The 22,361-nt window shown below is 35.5% G+C and overlaps 1 protein-coding gene across 1 annotated transcript in view; it reads left to right on the top strand.

Moving 5' to 3' along the window:
• Positions 1-22,361, top strand: part of Eml5 (EMAP like 5) — a 122,485-nt gene that overhangs the window by 13,822 nt on the left and 86,302 nt on the right. Inside the window, exons 2-9 of the mRNA XM_028777286.1 lie at positions 1,818-1,977; positions 8,194-8,292; positions 9,409-9,477; positions 13,852-14,037; positions 15,614-15,749; positions 16,975-17,176; positions 19,299-19,436; positions 20,966-21,222. Coding sequence (XP_028633119.1) covers positions 1,818-1,977; positions 8,194-8,292; positions 9,409-9,477; positions 13,852-14,037; positions 15,614-15,749; positions 16,975-17,176; positions 19,299-19,436; positions 20,966-21,222 — 1,247 coding nt within the window. The remainder of the gene's footprint in view (positions 1-1,817; positions 1,978-8,193; positions 8,293-9,408; positions 9,478-13,851; positions 14,038-15,613; positions 15,750-16,974; positions 17,177-19,298; positions 19,437-20,965; positions 21,223-22,361) is intronic.

The raw sequence follows: 22,361 nt of genomic DNA, 5'->3' as shown, positions 1-22,361 counted from the left end.
TCTTCAGTGGTGCTTTTGAGTCATCCTTGTTCCATATGTCTTACCACCCATACTACTGTTAGTGACCCAATAAAAACTTTGGTTCACCAGGTTGGACATTGGAATGATCTTTACTTTGGTCTGTTGTAGGTTTCCTTTTGGGGGAATGTGAATACACATTTGTGTGTTATGTTTCCCCAAGAAAAGCCAGTCACAAGAGAGTTGCTTATTCCAGACGTTTCATGTAAATGAATCCACAGAGTATGTGGCCCTTATGACTATGTTTTCTTCTGTGTTGTGTTACATTTCAGAGTTCATCTTTGTTGCAATGTACTATTAGCACTTTATTTCTTTTTTCTCCAGTCAGTTGAACATTTGAGCTGTCACTTTTTACTGTTATGAATAATTTTGGCATGAACGTTTGTGTAGAGAACTTGTGTGGACATATGTTTTTACTGTTTTAGGAATGTATCTAGAAATAAAATTGTTGCATCCTATAGTAACTCTGCTAAACTGTTTTTAAACTGGCTGTATAATTTTATAGCCTCACAAATAATATTTGCGGGATCTAATTTTCTATATTATTTTTATTTAATTATGCTTGGTCCTTTGACAGGGATTCAATTTAAGGAGCATTACCATCAGGAGAATATTACATCCTTTCAGGCCTAGAATTGATGTATTCTGTCCTCTGTTTAGACCTTTTAAAATGACTTGTAATTGGGGTTCATTATTGTATTTGGTCTTTTTGATGCTATAATTTAGTTTTTCTTTATTTTTTCAGGTATTCTCTGCTAGTGTACAGAAATGCAGTTGAATGTCTTTTTATTTAAAGGCAAACCTGATATTTTAAACTCTTTCGTAGACACCTTTATCAAGTAGAATTTCATTTTTGTTTCCTGCCTTTTGTGGATGTATGTGCATAGTCCTTACTAATTGTTAGATTTTTGTCTTACTTTTAGAGCCCCATTGACCACTTTCTGGAAATTTTATATGACATTGTTTTTTTTAATGAGATTTGTAATTTATTACTGTTGTAGTATAAGTGCTACCAAATACTAGCTTAGACATTAAGATTTAGCCATTTTTCATTTTCATATATGTGTATATGGTTTAGATGTGTGTTTGTGTATGCATGTTTGTGGGAACATGTGTGAAGTACATGTGCCTGTGGGTATGAGTGCACATGGAAGCCCAAGACTGATGCTGGGAATCATCTCTGATCACCTTGACCACGTTCAGGGAGGCAAGACCTCTCAGTCACATGCAGAGCTCTTTCATATGCCTATTCTTGCTAACCAGGGATCCTCTGCCCTCCAAGGTTTGAATAGCAGGTGGTTTGCCTTGTCTGCAGGGTATCTAGTGGGTTCCAGGAGTGCACTCTCCAGCCTTCATGTTCTCATGGAAAGTGCTTAACCATATAGCCATCCCCAGCCCCTAGATTTAGCCCAATATTAGTCAATAAAAGGAATGGTATGATAGAAAAGAAGGCTTGCAACATAAACACCAGCTGGAAAAATAGCATGTGATAGATAAGTTGCTAAAAATTTGTTGCTGTATTTCTGTCGATCTTTTGTGGGATCTCTTTTCTTGAGAAGTTTATGCAAACTATATCACATGGAATTTATGAAGTCTATAATTAGTTTATTATTAACCTTTTAGTTTATTATTATTAATTCTTAGCAATAATTTTATAGAAATTACTTCTAAATACAAATTATTTAAGATAAAGTCTAACGTTGATATTTGTAAATACAAATATCTATAGCAAATGCTATAAAAGTTTATAAGCAATTTTCAAGTCTTACTATTTACTTTATTTATTCTTTATTTTTTAGTCTTGCACTGCATCCTGAGCGAGTGTTGGTAGCAACAGGACAAGTTGGGAAAGAGCCTTACATCTGTGTTTGGGATTCTTACACTGTCCAGACCGTGTCTGTTCTGAAGGATGTTCATACACATGGTATAGCTTGTTTAGCATTCGACTTGGATGGACAGGTATATGATAATTTTCCTCCTTTGTGTCAATTTTGATTTAAAAAATGCTTGCTATAAGAAATCATTATAAGGGTCTGGAGAGATGGCTCAAGAGTTGAGAGCACTGGCTGCTCTTCCAGAGGACCTGGGTTCAATTCCCAGTACCCAGATGGCAGCTCACAACTTTCTTTAACTCCAGTTCCAGAGGATCTAACACTCTCACACAAACATACTTGAAGGTAAAACACCAATTCATATGTAACAAAAATTTTTAAAAATATTTAAAAATGAAATCATTATAAGTTTATAATATAGAATTGAAAAACAACTGATAAAAAGTACTTATTTATCCAGATATGTTGAAGTACAAATGAGATGGGTGGACAACATAGCTAACAAAAATAAAACAAGGGTGATGATTCATCATTACCAAGAACGTGCTCAGTCAAACGATTCTAAAAGCCAAAGAAATTCTCATCCACTGACTAGTACTTGATTGTTACAGAAAACTTTATCTGTAACTATTTTTCCAAGTAAGGTATTTAGGTAGGGCATATGGAAGATACCTTGGGAAAATTAAGTTTCTCTAAGTAGAGCTGTATATATTTTAACTTTCAGTTACTTAAAAGTTTTTCTTTTAAAATTATATTTTTTTATTGAAAATGAAGCAAATCAATACAAAATCAAAGATCAAAACAACGATATTTGCTGTCATCCCACTGGCTACTCACTTTCCAAATTATTCTCTAGCAAGTTTTTTTTTTTTGTGGCTCTGTATAGAAGCTGTTATGACTGAAACGTTATTTTTAAAGTGGTGTGGTTAATTTGTAGTTGTTAAATATTTTGTGTTTAAGTTAGACTTTAAAATAATTTTAACTTTCAGAAAAATTTACTTACCTGCTTTTTATAATTGTTGTAAATGTAGATTCTATCAAAATAGACTGTAGACTGGGTTGCATCCTAAAGAACATGTTATTCAGTAGGTACCTTACATTATTCTGAGACATAGTGCCTTTGGGTAGCGTAGACTCCCGTGACTTCCTGGTAAGGGATCTATGGAGACTTCACTGGGGCCTCTCTAAAAATGTGCTTTTAGGTTTAATGGCGATTAGCAATTGTAAAAGCCCAATTTATGTCTCATGTTTGCTATCTGTCATCTTTTATGTTTTATGTCCTATTAGAATTTCATTTAGTTCCTTAAAAGAAAGAATAATCTTTCCAATATCAGAAGAGTATAAGACATGTTGAAATAAATCTACACGATTAGTTTAAAATTCCTTTACACATAAGGTTTTGTGAAAATTAAGATTTTTTTTTTTTACTATAATAGTCAATAAGTATCCTTTAGATATAGATAATTTCTTCTTAATCTTTAGTTTCCCCCTTTACATATAATGTATTGTATTGCTGAGACGTCTCTTCTAAGGAGAAACCACTTCCGTAGCTTTTACTGCTTAAGAGCACTCAGTCTTGCTTACTTTGAGCAATTTCCATGAGAAATCATGAATAATTATATTTTGTCATCACGTTTTCATGAGGACATATTATTAGAAATTTAAACTTAGAAATCCATAGAGATACAGAGTTAACACTATATACTAGGTATGCATTCCCCTAAGTCTGCATTTTCTCAGTCAATCTTTGTGACAACCCTGTGAAGTAGATTCCATTATTATCACTATTTTGCAGAAAAAGAAACTGAGCCTGAAAGAGGTTGAGTAACTTGTCTCATGTTAACAGCTAGTGAGGGGAACCAGAGCAGAACTAGGTCTCTTATACTGCAAAGCTCGTCTTTTTAACAGCAGTGCTTTAACTGCCTCCCAAACATGTCGCATAGGAAGTAGTTGTTTATATATCAAAAGGAATTCATCCTTTAACAAGTGCAGTTAATATAAGGAACTCCTGGTAATTTAAGATAAGGCAATTATTTTAATGTTATAATTTGAAAAATATATTTGAGAGCTGGTGAGATGGCTCAGCAGTTAAGAGCACTGACTGCTCTTCCAGAGGTCATGAGTTCAAATCCCAGCAACCATATGGTAGCTCACAACCATTCGTAATGAGATCTGATGCCCTCTTATGGGGTGTCTGAAGACAGCTACAGTGTACTTACATTTTTATTTATTTAAGAAATAAATAAAAACCTATGTGCCAGAGCGAGCAGGGCCAGAACGAAAGGGAGAAGGGAAGGGGGGGGGGAAAAGAAAAATATATTTGAACTAACATACCTGATTATAGACTCTTTATAAGGTATTGAATAGGAAATATTGTCTAATATTTTCATTTTCTGCTAGATTTGAAAGCGTATGTAAACATTTAGGATTTATTCAATCGGTGAGCTTCCTTCAAGGTAGCAAGGCTAAATGTTTTTTTCCTAAAGGCTTTCTCCTAATTGAGCTGAATAGACATATTAATACTAGTGGCCTGTCTTGAAGATAATTAAGGCCTGAAAAGTCTATTTATAGAAACCCATAACAAACAGGCACTGAAGATTCCATAGCAATGGGAGGAGGAAGGAGTAAAGCTATAGCTCGAATTTTCAACTCTCCTGGCTGGCTACTGAGAGCCCAGAACCACCCGTCTCTGCCTCGTGGGGCTGGGGTTACAGATCTGTGCCTCTGTGCTCAACTCATCACCTTGGTGCTGGGAATCTGAACTCACATCCTCAGGCTTCTGCAGTAAGCACATCACCCACCGTGCCATCTCCCCAGCCCACAGACACATAGAGTTAAAACTCTGCTCATTTCTAGAATCAGTTAAGGACGAGGTAGCTTTTAAGTCTAATTTCATGAAAAACCCATGAGCTGACACAAATAAAATGTATCAGTTTACCTTTGTCTTTAGGTACTGATAAAAAAAAAAAGGTAATTTTTGCAGATTAGTACGTTCCTAGAGAGTAGGGTGTTCCCTGGGTTTTCCAGGACCTTTTAGTTGTCTTAATCTCTAAATAGACCTTAAATGCATTATTCTTGAATTTTATTTTCTTCCTTATAACTTATAGTGAGTCTAATATAATATGACCAGTATTACTCCATTAAGCCCTACAACTTCTGTAACATTTGTAATTTTTCTTCATAACAGCAAAATGGTTAATTCATCCAAAATAATGAGACCACACAACCTCCATACTAGAATTGAGCCCATTTGGTTTATATCTTAATTATACCTAATCAAAGCTTTTCTAACTGGACACTAGGTGGCGTTTTTCATTTGAACAGAGTATATGGATGTGTAAACCTAATTATGGCTTATGGTAAAGTCAGAGTGTGATGAAGATATCAGGCATTTTGTGCAACATTAACCTTATGCAGATACTCTTCTAACTCCTTTATATGCAATATGTTAGTGTTCATATTATCCTTATGAAGTACTTTAATTATCCCCTTTTAATGGTTAACAAAATAGGATAAGAATAGGTTTTACATAAGTGCCCAAAGTCTCTTACGTAGTAAAGCATGGTGTTCAACCTGATGTTAGTTCATGTACCAAGTCAAGCACTGGCAAAATTTGTATACCGTTAGTAGCTAGGACTTTAAGCTCTGAGGCCTGCATAGTCTTTGCTATAGCTACTGATATCTTATTTTTTGAGAGAAGGTCTTTCATTGAACCTGAAGCTGTCTGGTTTGGCTACACTAGTTGGCGTGGGGATTCCTGTCTCTGCCTCCTTGGTACTGGGTTAGCAGGTGTATGCTGCCATACACTGTTTGTTTGTTTTCTCTGTGTGAGTGCTGGGGACCAAATTTAGATCTTCATGCTTCTGTAACAGACTAGCACTTTCTTTCTTTTTTATTGGATATTTTATTTACATTTCAGATGTTATCCCCTTTCTCCATTTCCCTTCACCCAGAAACCTCCTATCCTATCCCCCCTCCTCCTGCTTCTATGAGGATGTGCTCCCTCCCATCCTTCTCCTCCCCCCCCCCCCCCCCCCCCCCCCCCCCCCCCCCCCCCCAATTCTCCTACACTGGGGCATCCAGCCTTCACAGGACCAAGGACTTTCTCTCCCACCTATGTCCAACAAAGGCCATCCTCCCCTACATATTCAGCTGGAGCCATGGGTCCCTCCCTTTGTGCTCCCAGGCTGGTGGTTTTGGTCCTGGGAGCTCTGGTTGGTTGGTATTGTTCAGACTAGCACTTTCCCTAGCCCAGCACTTTCATTTCTACAGATTTCTTCTCATTTTAACATCTTCCTAATTTCTGGATCTGTTTCTGTTGACTGATACCCTCTCAATGTTGGTCACATTTTCATGTTTCTTCCTCTGCTAATAATTTTCATTAAATGCTGGACATTGTATGTGTTATATAACACTTAAAATGACTTATTATAGAGGCCCCTTTAAAACATTTGAACATTTTTCTGATGAGTCATTGAATTCCTAAGTCTTTGTGAAAAGCTAATTTTTAAACATTGACAGTGGGAAGTTGTGGAGACCTATAGTAGCTTTTCTTCTGGGATGGGTGACTGTTTTAAGTTCTCTACTATGGTATTACCACCCTGGGGCCTTTACTAATACCCATGAGCTTCACAGACATACCTTCCCTGTAGCTGTTGGGTATTTGAGACAGTACAGATCACTTACATTCTCAAACTTGTTTGCCTTTACTTCCCCATTAATTGCTCTTTTTCTGGAATTTCTTCTTTTCATGGTCTTAAGTTTATTGCCCTAAACACGGGTGGATGGTGCTCTCAGATCTCACCTGTTGACAGATTTCCTTCTGCCTTATCTGTGCCCTACATATTAGCCATTTTAGCTTCTGAACTCCAGGCCCTTGCCAGTTGAACAAAATTCCAAATCTATTGGGGGGCTAATGGAGTCTACCTTTATGTACCCCAATGTAGAAATTGTCTCCTAAGTGAAATTCAGTCAGTTGTGGAACTCACTTTATTTCTTCTCTCCCTTCTTTCATAATTCATATTCTTGTGAATATGAATTTACATCCTTATGAATGGTAAGTGCTTTGGTTACCATTAAAATGCTTGTTTCATATATTTTTGTATAGTTTTCTGTATGTCACAGCTGCAGTCAAATTCAGATTGTAATGTTTGTTCTTGGCTAGAATTCCATATTCCATGTTAACTCATGTCAACTGTGTCTTCTCATCTCTTTCTAGTTTATTCAACTCTTTGGTGGAGTTTTTAAGCTTCATCTCATTTACGTTTTATGTCAAGAAGTCTTGTGTTTCCCTGTGTATCTTTGGATACTTTATATACTTTCCTACTCTTTGCCCTTATGTATTTTGAAACCTTAATTTTATTTTATTTTTTTTGTGTGTGTGCCAAGCTTATTTTATATTGTTTATCTAATCCCAGTGTTGTGTATTTTGTTAATTGTTGAGACCTGCTTATTTTCACTTCTGGTCTTATTTCCCTCAGTTTGTGCTGAAAGGTCTAGTTTGTTTTCACTCTATAGCTTATTCTTACTTGATTCCTACCTGTAGAAGTTTATTAAAGGATGGAGTAAAAGTTGCATTACCCCGCATTTGATTTGTATTGCCTGTATCCTGGAATTTCTTGAAAACAAGCCAGACCTTGGAAACCCTCTAAAAGGAATTTTCCACTTGAGGGTTCATGACCAGGGTAAACTCAGGTCACCACAGTGTGAGGGCTGCTTGGGCTTTCAGATGTTCATGAAGAATTTTCTTCTTCTCCCACAATTACCCTTTGAGAAGGAATTACTTCTCATGGTTCCTATTCTGAGGAGGCTATTCCTTTAGTCAGACTCCAGTCCAATCCCTATCTTGGGTAGATTCCCTAGACTTTCTCTCATATCCTCTTCAGCTTTCAGTAAAACAACAAACCAACAACAAATGAACCTAAAGAACTAGGTAACCAAGCTCTACCTGCTGTATTTCAGAGTAAATGTTTCCTCCCTCCAGAAGTCTCACCAAGAATCCTTTGTTATGTTCTCATTTTTTTTTTCCATTCACACCACCATAGTGCATTTGAAAAGACGTGTTTATAGTTCATCATCTGGAAGTTTTAGCTTTTGGCTGGAGTTTGACTAGGATACTTACTGGATATTCCTAGAACTGATAGTCTTTCTTTTTAAATAGTATGAAAAATGAAAGGCATGTACAAATATTAATGGAATGAGCACATCTGTTTGCCTTAAAGGACGTCTGAAATATGAATGCACATATTTTGATGTAATAAGTAGAACGTATTTACTATTTACAATTTGGTAGTTATTTGAGTTGTCTTTTTATTCCCGCCTGAATTTCTTGGACAAAATCCAGCGCTTGGTTTCAGTTGGGCTCGATTCAAAGAATGCAGTTTGTGTTTGGGACTGGAAAAAAGGGAGAATGCTGTCTATGGCTCCTGGTCACACAGACAGAGTGAGTATTCTCCTTTTGGCTTCCTAATGAATACTTGGCAGGAAAAACTGGCAGAGAGTTCACAAGGTCTTCTGTGTCTTGTCATTGTCAGGTAACCATAAGTAATAAAAGTTACACAATTTGTGAAAAATCATACAGTTCTAGGAGAGAGGAAAGGATGGGAAGGGAGGTGTAGAATAAATTTCTTAGGTGATAACAATTTTCTAAAACCAAGTATTGTTACAGTTGAACATTTCTGTGTACATACTAAGAACCATTGGTTTGTATACTTTAAGATGGGGGAACTTTAAATGTGAAATATTAATGAAACTTTTAAAGTACAGTTTAAATTACACAATTATTAATACCCATAAAATCTTAGATTGTGGCCTGGTGAGATGGCTCAGCAGATAAAGGTGCCTACATATACATGGACATAAATAAAAACCAAATAAAAAATGTGAGATGACGTTTCTACCATAGGACTAAAACATATGACCCATTGTGACCAGCATTAGTGTGGAGTTTATCTCTGTTTGCTCCAGTAAAAAAATATAGTTTTTTATTTCTTAAAAACAGATTTTTAAAAATATGAGAAAGACTACAGATCCTTAATTTATACTATTTGAAGAATTGTACATATGAAAACATAAATTATTCAGATATCAACTTTAAAATTATATGTCTGCTTAGTTTGATTTAACAGAATGTTGCATCTATATTATTATTAAGGGAAAATGATGTTGTTCATGTACATTTAAAATTATGCATTGCTGCACCATTTGGTATTTTGCTTCTGTAAAAATTCGCTGGCATCAACCTCATATTCTATTTCTGTTGATCCATTCATGTTATTTTGTTAGGTCAAAGTATTTTTTAAAAATTAAAAAAGAAATACATGTTAAATTTTACCTTATTAGTTCTCTGTAAGGTTAACCAAAATAATAAATTGCTTTTATTCCTTATTATCATTCTTATTTTTTTCCTCATAAGATCTTTGAAATATAGGATTTTGATTATTATTGAGAGTATCATATGTAGTTTCTGATAGATGAGGGCTTAGCCCACTTAATTCTTTGGGCAGGGTTCTTAAGTGATACTGAAAATATTTTAACCATTGATCTGATTTGTTTACAGATATTTGATATTTCTTGGGATTTGTACCAGCCAAATAAACTCGTCAGCTGCGGTGTAAAACACATCAAGGTACAAGAAGGTCCTTCTTCTGTAGCAGTCATTTTTGACTGCCTGTTGCTACATATTCATTACACCATTAGCCACATAACGATAGTTATAGAATTATAACAGGACTTGTTTTAAAATGTCAACTTTTTACTACTCATGTCTTGTCTAGCAAGTGCTTGTTGTGTGGTTATTCGAGACATTATAAGGGTGTAAGTTTTTAAAGGGAAGTGATGAGTAATGTCCATAAGGAAATAGTCTAATGAGGTAGAACCTACTGTGAATAGAAAACCAAACATCTAAGAGTTTTTCATCCGCAGAGATAATATTGTCTCATATAAGCAACATAGATAGTCACTACTGCTAATTACTAGACACTTAACCTGTGGGAGTCGTTTAGCCACTTTGAGGTTTGTTTGTTTTTTCACATTTTGAAGCTATGACAGTTCTTACCATCCTCCTAGCAGCATTTGTTCAAATGCTTTTCATGGTCAAGGGACTTTTACCTTGATAACTACTATGTATTTGCTTATGTAAGCAAATACATAATAATTTTGTTTTGCTTTACTATATAGCTAAGTCTTGAAGACTATAAAGTCAGTGGTGATATTCATTCTTTTTACATTTTTTATTGAAAATAAGTTCTTTCCTCATGCAGTATATCCTGATTATAACCCCCCCCCTCTTCTCCCATTCCTCCCCACCTTTGGGGAGGCCTTTAGATCCACTCCTTTTCTGTCTCTCTTTAGAAAAGAACAGGCTTCTAAGAGATAACAGCCAAACAGCATTTTTATAGTTAGCTTTAAATCACTGGTGCCCTGGTGCAAACGTCAAATACTTGTTTCTCTTCTATTGTCTTATATAGGTGCTCCTGAAACAGATAATTCCTAGTGAGTAAGATCTGTGTTCTGACAGGCTTATCTGTTTGTCTCCTCCACTCAGTCCCCAAGGCTTTAGGCATATATTTTAAACACTGGGAATTATCTTTATCTAAGATAATTCTTGATATAGTACTTGAGATATATGTATATGTGTGTATATTACTTTACTAACTGTGTTAAACAAAAATGTTTAATTTATATACTATAATTATATATTATGTAATATAATGTCTAACTATAAAGAGATCTTATGATTTATATTGTAAATGAAGCTAAAACTTTTATTTTTAGTTTTTTTTAGAACTCATCTTCTAATATCAAACTATATTATGAATTACATTTCCTTTGGTAGTGACAATGACTAGTAAGGTAGTAGTTTTGTGCCAGTGGTACTATCGAGGAAACTAAGTCCCAAAGATGATCTAAATTTGAACTGCCAAGTATAGTAGCCCCTAGGACATATAGGGATTTAAATGTAAACTCAAATAAAATGAAATTTAAAATTCATTTATTCAGTCATTAGTCACATTTCAAATACCCAAAAGCCACATGTTTCTGGAGTCCACTGTATTGGAGACCATGTGTTTATGTATGTGTGTGTATGTGTATATATACATACATATATATATATATACATATATATACATATACATATACACACACACACATATTTATTCATATGTATACATATACATGTATAGAAGGGAGAGAGATGTCCATTTTCACTGAGATTCTGTCTTTGACAGGACTGATCTGGATTCTAGTACAGAAGATTTAGCTCCTGCTGAGTCTCAAAGGCATTTGCAAACCTAGGCTTTATTGCTCAAAGATTGTATTTCGTTTCATCTCAGTGAGTGTTCAGGAATTGTAAATCTCCCCAGGTGGTTCTAAAGGGAGGCCAAGATTGAGACTTACAGAGCCAGAGAAGATAATAGCATCAGGTTGGGACTGGGCAAAAGGACAAGGCCAGCTATTCTTATGAATATAAATTATAGATGGTGCTTTTAGGTTTAGAAGTCATAGAATTTCACACATTAAAGTACTTATTAATTATATGAATAGATAAGTATCTTAAGTTTTAGTTCTGTGAGGCTTCAGACTTTAAAATTTAAGGATATAATATTAAAAATATATTACATGTTAATTTACTTATAAAATAATATTTTGGGCACCCAATTTCTTTATTTACAACTATTCTGTGTATAAATCCCTGTCCTATCATGTTTAAATTTTTTCTCTGTGCAAACTATAAAAATTTACTGAATTCTGTGTAATAAAACAATAAGGCTGACTATGACAGCTCATGCTTGAATTTATCTTCTCCCAGGAATAGATTATCTGTAATGCATATCTTATTTTTAAGTTGTACAAAGCTGTTACTCAGGTTGAGACTATCCATGAGAACAACATATATTCTTTCTTTCTGTCCTCTCCCCCATCTTAACCTTTTGCTTCAGATTTGGCATAACCTTTGGCTTGTTTTCCTGAGTATATGGTGCTTTGTGCTTTTTTCACTACCTTTCTGGTACTGGAGGTTGAAACCAGGGCCTTGTACATACTAGGCAAATGACCTTCCACTGAACTATACTCCCAGCTATTGTCTTCATTTTCTTTTTTATTTTTTTTATTATTTTTTTTAATTTTTATTTTTTTTGGTTTTTCGAGACAGGGTTTCTCTTTATAGCCCGGGCTGTCCTGGAACTCACTCTGTAGACCAGGCTGGCCTTGAACTCAGAAATCCACCTGCCTCTGCCTCCCAAGTGCTGGGATTAAAGGCGTGCACCACCACTGCCCAGCTTGTCTTCATTTTCATTTCTAACTCATGCCCAACCTTTTAGCCTAAATTGTATGTAGATTTTTTTGAAGACACAGGGTTTTTTTGAAATATGATTCTTTTTATTCATTCTTTGAGAATTTCATATATATATATATATATACATATATATATATACCACATATCTTGATCATATTCACTCCCACGCCTCACCCAGATCCATCCCCCTCCACTCCAACTACTCTTATCTTTTTTTTTTTAAATAACCACATGAGGCCAATTTGTGATGCCCATATAATCAGGGGTGTGAGACTGTCCACTGAAGCATGGTTGAACTACAGGTACCCATGCCAAGACAGAACAAAGCCAAACCCTGACTCTCCCTCCACTAGCAGCCATAAACTGTAGGAAGAGGGGTTCCTGAGTCCTTGCATTCTCCGTGTAGAATGCTGACTGGCTTGGTTGCAGGTCTTAGGTAAGCATGCAGCCACAGCTGCTGTGACTTTAAGAGTTCAACAGCCCTATTATTTCTAGAAGTCACTATTTCCATCCTGCTCTCCCTGACCTCTGGCTCTTACACTCCAAGACTTGGAGTGTTGTAGATGTCCCATTTGTGTTTGAGCAGTCCACAGACACCTATTGTCTGCACAGTGATAGTGTCTGTGTTTACTGTCATCACTGCACAAAGATACTTATTTGATGATGTCTGCATTAATTTATGTGCATGGAGATACACATCTAGATGGCAGTTTAGTACAGTGTCCATTTGGCAAAATGATATAAATAGGCTTATTCCAGGTCCTTGTCCTGTAAGTGCCCCAGTTATAGGTGTGTGGCCAGATTAACAGCAATAGGCATTTGTTTCCTCTTGAGAGGTGAGCCTTAAATCAAAAAGCGGTTGGTTAACTCTTTAACATCCATGACACTGTTGCTCTGAAGGCATTCTGATCATCATTATAGTCATGGGGTTCACAGCTGGGCAAGACTGTTTGATGGCTTTTCCCTCCCAGAGGTTTGTGTAACACTTTCTGATGCCATGAAAGGTAACAAGCAGGGAGAAAACTTTCTGGTTAGTACCAACCTGATTTCTATGTGACCTGTGTCCCAAGGGTATGTTATCCTCAGCAATAGAGTGTTATGATCAAGTTCTTGTGGGCAACCAGAAGGAGTGGCAGTAGCCTGTATTGGTTTGGGGATATCTAAGACACATCTGACTAACAGCTCAAGAACAATTATGCTTGGCAGCAGGCTTTTTATTTGGCATCCTTTGGCTTCTGGGAGGAGTATTATCCCCTGTGAAGAGTGATTCCAGTTTAAACTCTTTTACGTGAAAATACACACACACACACACACACACACACACACACACATATTTAGGAAGCTTATAAAATAGTATGTTTCCATATGGCTTTTTCAGACATCTTTTGTGCTAGTTATTCCTCCTCCACCCATTTCTTTGCCCTCCACTCTCATCCCTCTCCCCACCAAAAATAGCTTTAAAGAAAATGTTAGCTCAAATTCCTTACTCTTACAGATAAAGATTGAAACTAGTGACTAATCTGCTAAAACAGCTCTGACAACCCTAGGATGAGGATATAAGCACTGAATGCTATTTTATCATAAGACAACTACTTAGGCAATTTCTAGCCTGCTACCATAGTATGGTATTGAATTAATTGAAAAAAATATGACTTGGTTTTATAAGCATTATTTGATAATATACTTATAATGTATACATTTTAGTTCTGGAGTTTGTGTGGAAATGCTCTGACCCCAAAACGAGGAGTTTTTGGTAAAACAGGTGACCTTCAGACAATATTGTGCCTAGCCTGTGCTCGGGATGAATTAACATATTCTGGTGCACTCAATGGGGATATATATGTTTGGAAAGGAATCAATCTTATACGAACAATACAAGGAGCCCATACTGTAAGTATACTTAAAATAATTTAAACACTTTTAGCTGTTTACCACTTAACTTTCTTAAAATAAGCTATCTACTATAGCCTATCTCTAGTCAGTTGAGTTTTTTAAAAAAATGTTATTCTAATGGTTTATTTTTTAGATTTCGATTAAGAACCATGCAATTGGACTCATATGCATTTATTAAATTAGTATAATTGTCATCTTCTTAAAACTGTTGTTATAATAGTGTATTTTTGAGAATAGTGCTGAGTAAAGCTTGTTGACCTTAGCCATGGAGTTTTCTAGACTAGCTGCAGTAAAATAAAGCTAGTGTTGTTAAGGCCAACTTAACCATGGCAATTTGGGAACATGTAGGGAAAAAATAGACTCATTAAGCCAGAGGAGAAGAGATTTAATTTTTTAGTTGGTTAAATGTGCATTTGATGGGTGTTTTTGCTTGTATGTGTATCTGTGCACCATGTATGTGCATAGTACCTTTGGAGTCCAGAAGAAGATGTAGGATCCCCTGGAACTGGAGTTACACACCAGTGTGAGCCTCCACGTAGGTGATAGGAATTGAATCCAGGTCCTCTGGAAGACCAGCTAGTGATCTTAACCACTGAGCCATCTCTCTAGTCCTTGGATTTTTTTTTTTAAATTCATGAGATTTTCATATAATTAACTCACAAAAGTATATTGTTACAAGTTTTGTGTGGTTTTAAATTCAAGCTGTTTAGCAATTGAATCATCACTCCTCCAGCAGTGTGTAGGGGGTTAGCAGAGATTTTCAAGTGGAAAGTTCTGATGTTCTAGAGAACTATTTATGAATGACTTGCTCTATGCAAAATGTCTGGAGACAAAAATAGCAGTATTTTTTTTCACAAAATATGTGACAATTCATGTTTTATCCTTTAATATATAAAAACACTTAGTTTTTTTTCTATAACTTTTTTCAGTATAGAATGTGAAGTATTGTGAATTTTTGCTTATCATCTGAAAGAAAAATGCTAACTTCCTTGAATTTTCTTTTTTTATTAGCTATCCTTTTTGCCTTTTATTCTTATTTGGTTGGTTGTACTGAGGTTTTTTCCTTTCATGTGTATATAAGAGATATATACTTTTTCAGTATATACATTGGAGTTAAGGACCAGGGAGGTGACTCGGGTATAGAATGCTGGCCTAGCATGTTAGATTCCTGTGTTCAATCCCTAGTACTGCACTTACACACAAAAAAAGTACAAGTTTTTCCTCCATGGTTTATGATTTTCTTTATCATGCATGAAAAGGTCTCAAAGCTCAAAGTCACATGAGCATTATGATTTTTTTGCATTTATTTATTTATTATATTTAGAGTTTTGCCTTTTAGAATTTTATATACAGTATAATATTTAATTTTCTTCTGTGGTATGTACATATTATTAAATACTGCTTCAATTATATATTAACTTTCTAATGATATATTTTAGATTTTGGTGTGTTTTTTAGTTTATTTATTTATTTATGTTTCATAAGAAAATATTGCTGAATGGATTTTTTACCTTTATTTAGTAGATGTTCTTAAGAAGTTCATGTTTTTAAGTCATTTTCTGTCTTCACCTAGGCAGGGATTTTTAGTATGAATGCTTGTGAAGAAGGCTTTGCTACTGGTGGCAGAGATGGCTGTATTCGTCTTTGGGATTTAACTTTTAAACCAATTACTGTGATTGATCTCAGGGAAACAGAACAGGGATACAAAGGTAATAATAACATGAATGAGTTATGCTAAGCAAACTGTAAACAAGCCAATGATTGCCTCTTAGTGCACACATATGTTTTCTATACGTTCCATCTGAAGGACTTTTGCTGATAAAGTTTGTGCTATTATGTCAAAGATCCTTTTGTGTATCTAATGCCTATTATAATAAAATCTACAGAAACATTTAATAGATGTTTACTATTTTAAACTGTGGATTTTGAAAATATTTTACCATTACAATGCTAAATAGAACTATTAGGCAAATAATCATGCAAATAAAATATATTGGAAATTGGTAAACTTTTGCTAATGATGATTTAAGTCATTTTTCCTTTATTTAAAACTTATTATTTCAGCAATTAGGGAATTTAAAAATAGACATAATAAAATAGGTTTTCAGTATAAGATATTAGTAATTATTGGTCACTAATATCATTGAATTATAAGTCTAATATTGGAAGTAACACATTTAGATCATATTTACTTGTGATAAATTTAAGTTATATTTGTGTTACTAGAGAGAGATGTAACTCTGGTCTAATTGTTTCGCTTTATCAGTAAAACTAAGATCACTATAATTATCTCCTACTATTAGATAAATTAATACACATGAATTATTTAGAAAATTCAGTATATAATAAGCTTTTAGATGTCAGTTGCTACTCTGTTTTCATTAGTTTTTGATGAGCATTATTTTGAAGCTTACAAAATAATGTTATTCATTTTTACTATATGGTGTCTTTATATTGGCAATGTATAAATTAAAAAAATGGTAATACTTTCTCATAAAGGTCAACAGGAATTGTGAAAAATGCAGATAAAGTAAAAGTGAATTCTCTTTCCTTAAATATAATGATGAACAGATTTAAGAAATGAAATACAGTGAGAAGTCAGGTTATTATAGTAAAAAAAAAGCAGAAAATGCATGTCTTTAAAGGCAGGTCCTGAACACTCACCATTCTGAGTGCTTGTGAGACCTTGGCCACAGACGCAGTCTGACTCTCAGAGTTGTCTAGCAGAGGAGAAGGGAAAAGTGTAAGTGATGGGTAGAAATTATGTGTACGAAAGAAGAAATCTGTTCCATATGGCAAAGAATATAAACAATTGAAGACAATGGGAGTGTATATCCAGACTTTTGTGCTCTCTTACAACCAAGATATACAAGTTACAAAAATTAATTTCCAATTAAGTGTATATTTTATTCGAACTAATGTCCTTTTTACCAGGTTTATCTGTGAGGAGTGTTTGTTGGCGAGGTGACCACATTTTAGTGGGGACACAGGACAGTGAAATTTTTGAAATTGTTGTGCATGAAAGAAATAAACCTTTCCTAATTATGCAAGGGCATTGCGAAGGTGAACTTTGGGCGCTTGCTGTTCACCCTACTAAGCCTTTGGCTGTGACTGGAAGTGATGATCGTTCAGTCAGGTAAGTAAATCATTTCTCAGGTAAACAAAATAAGGTACGATGAAATCTCAAATTCAGACCATAAGAACTAATACTTTCCAACTAAGAGTTTATTTGTGATTGTACACCTTAAATGTATTGTGAATGCCTCTGGCCTGCCATTGTGCTCAGGGATTTGTACACAAACACACAACTATATAAATGTAAAACTTGTTCTAAGTCTACCTCGGTGATATATGTAAGCTGTAGGCAATGTGTAAACAAATGAGTATGTCTCTGCTCCTATAAAACTCTATTTATAGACATAAAATCTGAACTTTGTATATTGTATTTTAAAATTTTATTCTTTTATGGTTTTCAACAATTAAAATTTGTAAAATTCATCCTTAGTTCTCATTCTGTAAAAAACATGCAGCTATGTTTTTGTCACAGGATTTGTCCCAGAGGATGTGTTGCTGACATTTGGGGTATAGGACAAGAAATCTTCAGCAAATGCAGCAGTTAAGATTGCAGCATTAAAACTTTGTGGTCAGGAAAGACAGGATGCATTAGCACGGAATGGCCAAATAGAGGAGATTGGGCAGGAACGTGAGAGAGTAAAGGAGAGTGATTAGAAAAAACTTTTATATCTAGGTAATATGACTGTATATGTAGACTCATCCAAAGAAAATGCAAATAAATTCATGGAATTAAGAGAGAATTAATGAAACTGAAGAGAAAGCTCAGTGGTTAGGAATGCTTGCTTTTCTTTCAGTGGACCGAGAATTTAGTTTCCAGCAGCCACAGTAGGCAGCTCACAACTAACTCTATCTGAAGGTGTCTCTTGACTTCCTCTGATACGTGTGTGCATGAGCTCAAACACATACACACAAATAAAAAATAAATTTAAAAGAATCAGAAAAAATCTTGGATATAAAAGAATATAAAATTAGTATATAAAAATTATTTTTCTATAAAACAGTTTCAACTTTTTAAAAAAGATGATGCCTATAAGATCATTGTAAAAATTCTATTTCTCTTCGCTGATCTTTTTCTAACCTCTTGAAATAGATGCTTAATCATTAAATTATAGCTTTTGTTTTATATATTTCTTGTATAGTTCCTGAGTTTCGTCATTGTATTAACATGGTGACAATTTATTTTATTACTTGTATGTGTGTGTGTGCATGTGTATGCTACATGTGTATTAAGTATCCACTGAAGGTGAGAAGAGGGTATTGGATCCCTTGGAGCTGAAGTTACAGCTGGTTTCAGGCTACCTGTGTGGGTGCTGGGACCTTAACTCAGCTCCTCTGAAAGACCCATACTCTCATCTAACTGCTGAGACCGCTTTCTAGCTGCTTCACAAGTTTTGATGTGAAGTTTTATTATAACTTATTTGACTATGTTAGATCTTCCATTAGTATTTTTCTTTAAGTTATTTGAAATCATAATCCTTGTTTTTCAAATGATAGATCTTTTCTAGTTATCTTACTAATTTTTAATATTATAGTCTGGAATAGTTTCTGAATTTGAATATTTAAGAACTCTATTTGAAAGCCTACATATATACTTTTTTTTGAGATAGGTTCTTACTATATAACTCTGGCTGAACTGGAACTTGTTTAGTAGATCTGGCTGGCCACCAACTCAAGAGATCTGCCTGCCTCTGTCTGTCCAATGCTGGGATTAAAGGCATATAATACCGTGCTCAGTTTTACATATATAATTTAAGGAAATAGCACTTTTTTTGATTATAGTAGAGATTACTAACCTATTTCAGATTAACAATGAGTCATAGTGATGTCTGTATGTTTTTATATTATATTCCTGCCTTTGTATGTGAGAGTGGGAGTGTGGGCTTATGAAGGCCATGACATGTACGGAAGTCTGGACAGCTTTGGAAACTGCTTCTCTCCTTCCATTATGGGTCTTGGGGATTGAGCTGTAAGCACTTTCACCTTTGTAACCATCTCACCATCCCTGCTGTATTATTTTAAAAGCAAAAAAATTCTGATACTGTTTCATTTTAATCATGAATAATATTGCTATTTTCATAGAGACAAATGTCTTCCTTTAAACCAGATTATTTTAACTGAAATATTCTTATAGAGGTTATTTTTACAGTATACATTAATTATTATTTTTGAATTAAATTGTACAGGATTTGGAGCCTCGTAGACCATGCTTTAATAGCAAGATGTAACATGGAAGAGCCCATTCGGTGTGCTGCTGTAAATGTGGATGGGATTCACCTTGCCCTTGGAATGAAGGATGGGTCATTCACTGTCCTTAGAGTGAGGTATGCAGTCAGAGTAGAAGCAGAAACGGTGATTTCTTGTTTTGTTACTGTGTAGAGTACTACTGCTCTTGACCACCTAGCCTTTCTTTCCCTCTTCTCTTAAATGTGCTCCCTCCTCTTTTATAGTTGCATTAAATGAATATACTTATAAAACTAGTTTTGTTAGAAAATTAAGCTCAAGAGCTTATATCTTAGGGCATTAAAAATGCTTAGCAAACGGGTTGGAGAGATGGCTCAGTGACTAGCAGAGCTACTGTTCTTTCATAGGAACTGGATTTAGCTCCCAGAACTCACATTTGACTTGGTCTTCTGTCTTCTGCATGCTCTTGCACAAGTGTAGTGCCCATAGCCTCAAGCAAGCACACACACATACATAAAAAAGAAATCTTTTATTTAAAAAGAGAATGCTGTGTACAGTGCTGGCTAAGCTGTGAGTGGCAGTCTGGGACCCTGACTCCTGCTGATAGAATTGTCTTCAGTCACGATCCTTTGCTGTTAAGCAACCTCAGGGCTCAGAGAAGTGGCTCAGCAGGGTGTTCTTTACTTGTTTGTCTCTTTATGCTTTGACAAAATGGCTTGACCTTTTATTTGTGTAATTAATAAATGCTTAAGGAATTTATTAAAAGGCTGGGCACAGTGGCACATGCCTTTAATCCCAGCAGTCAGGGAACAGAAGCAGTCGAATTGCTAGGTTCAAAACCAGTCTGGCATGCCTAGTTGAGCTTGTTGAACACTTCTGTCAGTAGTTCCCAAAATTGCACTCTGCAAACCTGGACTCTGTCTGCCTCTCTCTCTTTGCCTTCACTGTATCTTACTATGTCTACATTATGCTGTCTGCCATTCTGTATCTACAACATAGTGTCCACCATTCTTCAGACAGACCACTCACTACCACTACATGCTTCTGTACTTGTTTGTACTGTGTCTTATTCCTGAAGAGTCGTCTCTCCTCTTTCAGACTTAGCCAGTGCCTCATGCCTTATGCTTACGTCAGATTTACCCTGCTGTGACTTCTTCCTGCTTTCAATTCAGTCTTAGCCCACATTTCAGTCTCTCTTGCACTTTTGCATACTGTTTTTGATTGATTAGCATATATTATCATAGTTGTTGTATATCTGTCTCTCATGCAAGGTCAATTCACATTTGATTCCTTAGTACTAATGCCACGTAAGTGTTCACTGCTATTAAAAGAATTTGAACGTTTTCTCTAACTCTCTGAGTCTGCTTGTCATTTGCAATGCTCCAGTTTGGCAATCTCAGAAGCAGAAGCATGTTTCCTGGTTTTTTCAGTGCTGGGGTTCAAATTCAGGACTTCATGCTGGCCAAGTGCTCTGTCACCACATAATGCATTATCCATTTTTGTCTATTTTTTTCTGGTCAGCAAAATAATCATTCCCAAGCAGATACTACTTACCTTACTTACATATATGTCACAGTTTGTACACACTTAATGGAGCCTCTGTGTTTGGAGACATTTTAAAACAATTCCTTTGTGACTTTTGCTCAGATGGTCTTTTCTCTTTTTACAGAGATATGACTGAAGTTGTACATATTAAAGACAGGAAAGAAGCAATCCATGAGCTAAAATATTCACCAGATGGCACTTACCTTGCTGTTGGCTGCAATGACAGCTCAGTAGACATCTATGGAGTTGCTCAGCGTTACAAAAAGGTCGGTGAATGTGTCGGTTCCCTTAGCTTCATCACTCATTTGGACTGGTCTTCAGACAGTAGATACTTACAGACAAATGACGGCAGTGGAAAGCGGCTCCTCTACAAGATGCCAGGTAAACTTCCCTAGTACATTGCATGTAGACTTTTAATGGCTGTAGTATTCCCGTTTTCAGTAACAGTAAGTTGTAAATTGTATTTGATTATAGGTAGAGTAATCTGAGCTATTTTAGGCACCATGGTCTTTTCTATAAGACAGATACCTTTAGAGTTCTTCCCCACTGGAATGTTGAATTGTAATTGACATCAAAATTCTATATGTTTAAAATATATACAATGTGATTTTTTTTTTAAATTTGAGATAGGGTCTCATTATGTTTTCTGGCTAGACTTGAACTGGCTATGTAGACCATGCTGGCCTCAAATTTAGTGCTGGGATTAAAGACAAGTGCCACATGCCTGGCCTTTTGAGATTTTTTTTAAATGTACATATATTGAACATTATAAAATGATTATCACAATCAAACTGATTGGCATACCTGTCACCTAATACAATTATTTTCATTTTCATGTGAAATAGAAACATTCAAGATCTTTCTTAGCAGATTTTAAACACACCATGAGTAATACAGTATGAGTAATAACAGTTACTGTGCTGTAAATTCAGAAAGGACACTCAGAACTCATCCTACACATTGGAACTTAGTACCCTAGACATCATCTTCCCATCACAGTGCTCCTCCCAGCTCTTGGAAACCTGCAGTCTAAACCTTCTTAATTAAAACTCCACACCTCTAGCTAATGTGGTGCTTTGTACATTAATCTTTCTTATAAGAACTTATTTAATAAGACTACTTACATAAGACAGTCCATGTATTGTCCCCCAAGCTTTTCATTGATGATTTACAATGAAGATTTACTGAGTCCGAAAGTCCTCTTACCTAGCACGAGTATATCACCGTCCACTGATCATTCCTTTTTAGTCCTTTTTTAGTGTTTCCCTACAATGATATATCTTGGATTTCTTTTTAAATACCTGATTTGCCCCTTTGTTAGAGTATTTACCCTTTCTTCCTCCCCTTCCTCCCTTTCCTTCTTCCCTTCCCTTCCTCTCTGTCCTCCCCTCCTTCTATTCTACCCCTCTTTCTCTCTCAAGCCTCCCTGTCTCCTTTTTCTTTCCCTCTTTTCCTTCCTTCCTTCCCTCCCTCCCTCCCTCCTTCCCTCCCTCCCTCCCTCCCTCCTTCCCTCCCTCCCT

The sequence above is a fragment of the Grammomys surdaster genome, unplaced genomic scaffold (assembly GCF_004785775.1).
Source record: "Grammomys surdaster isolate TR1022 unplaced genomic scaffold, NIH_TR_1.0 279, whole genome shotgun sequence".
Classification (NCBI taxonomy): domain Eukaryota; kingdom Metazoa; phylum Chordata; class Mammalia; order Rodentia; family Muridae; genus Grammomys; species Grammomys surdaster.
Note: the sequence above shows the minus strand (reverse complement) of the source record. Positions and strands in the feature narration are given on the sequence as shown.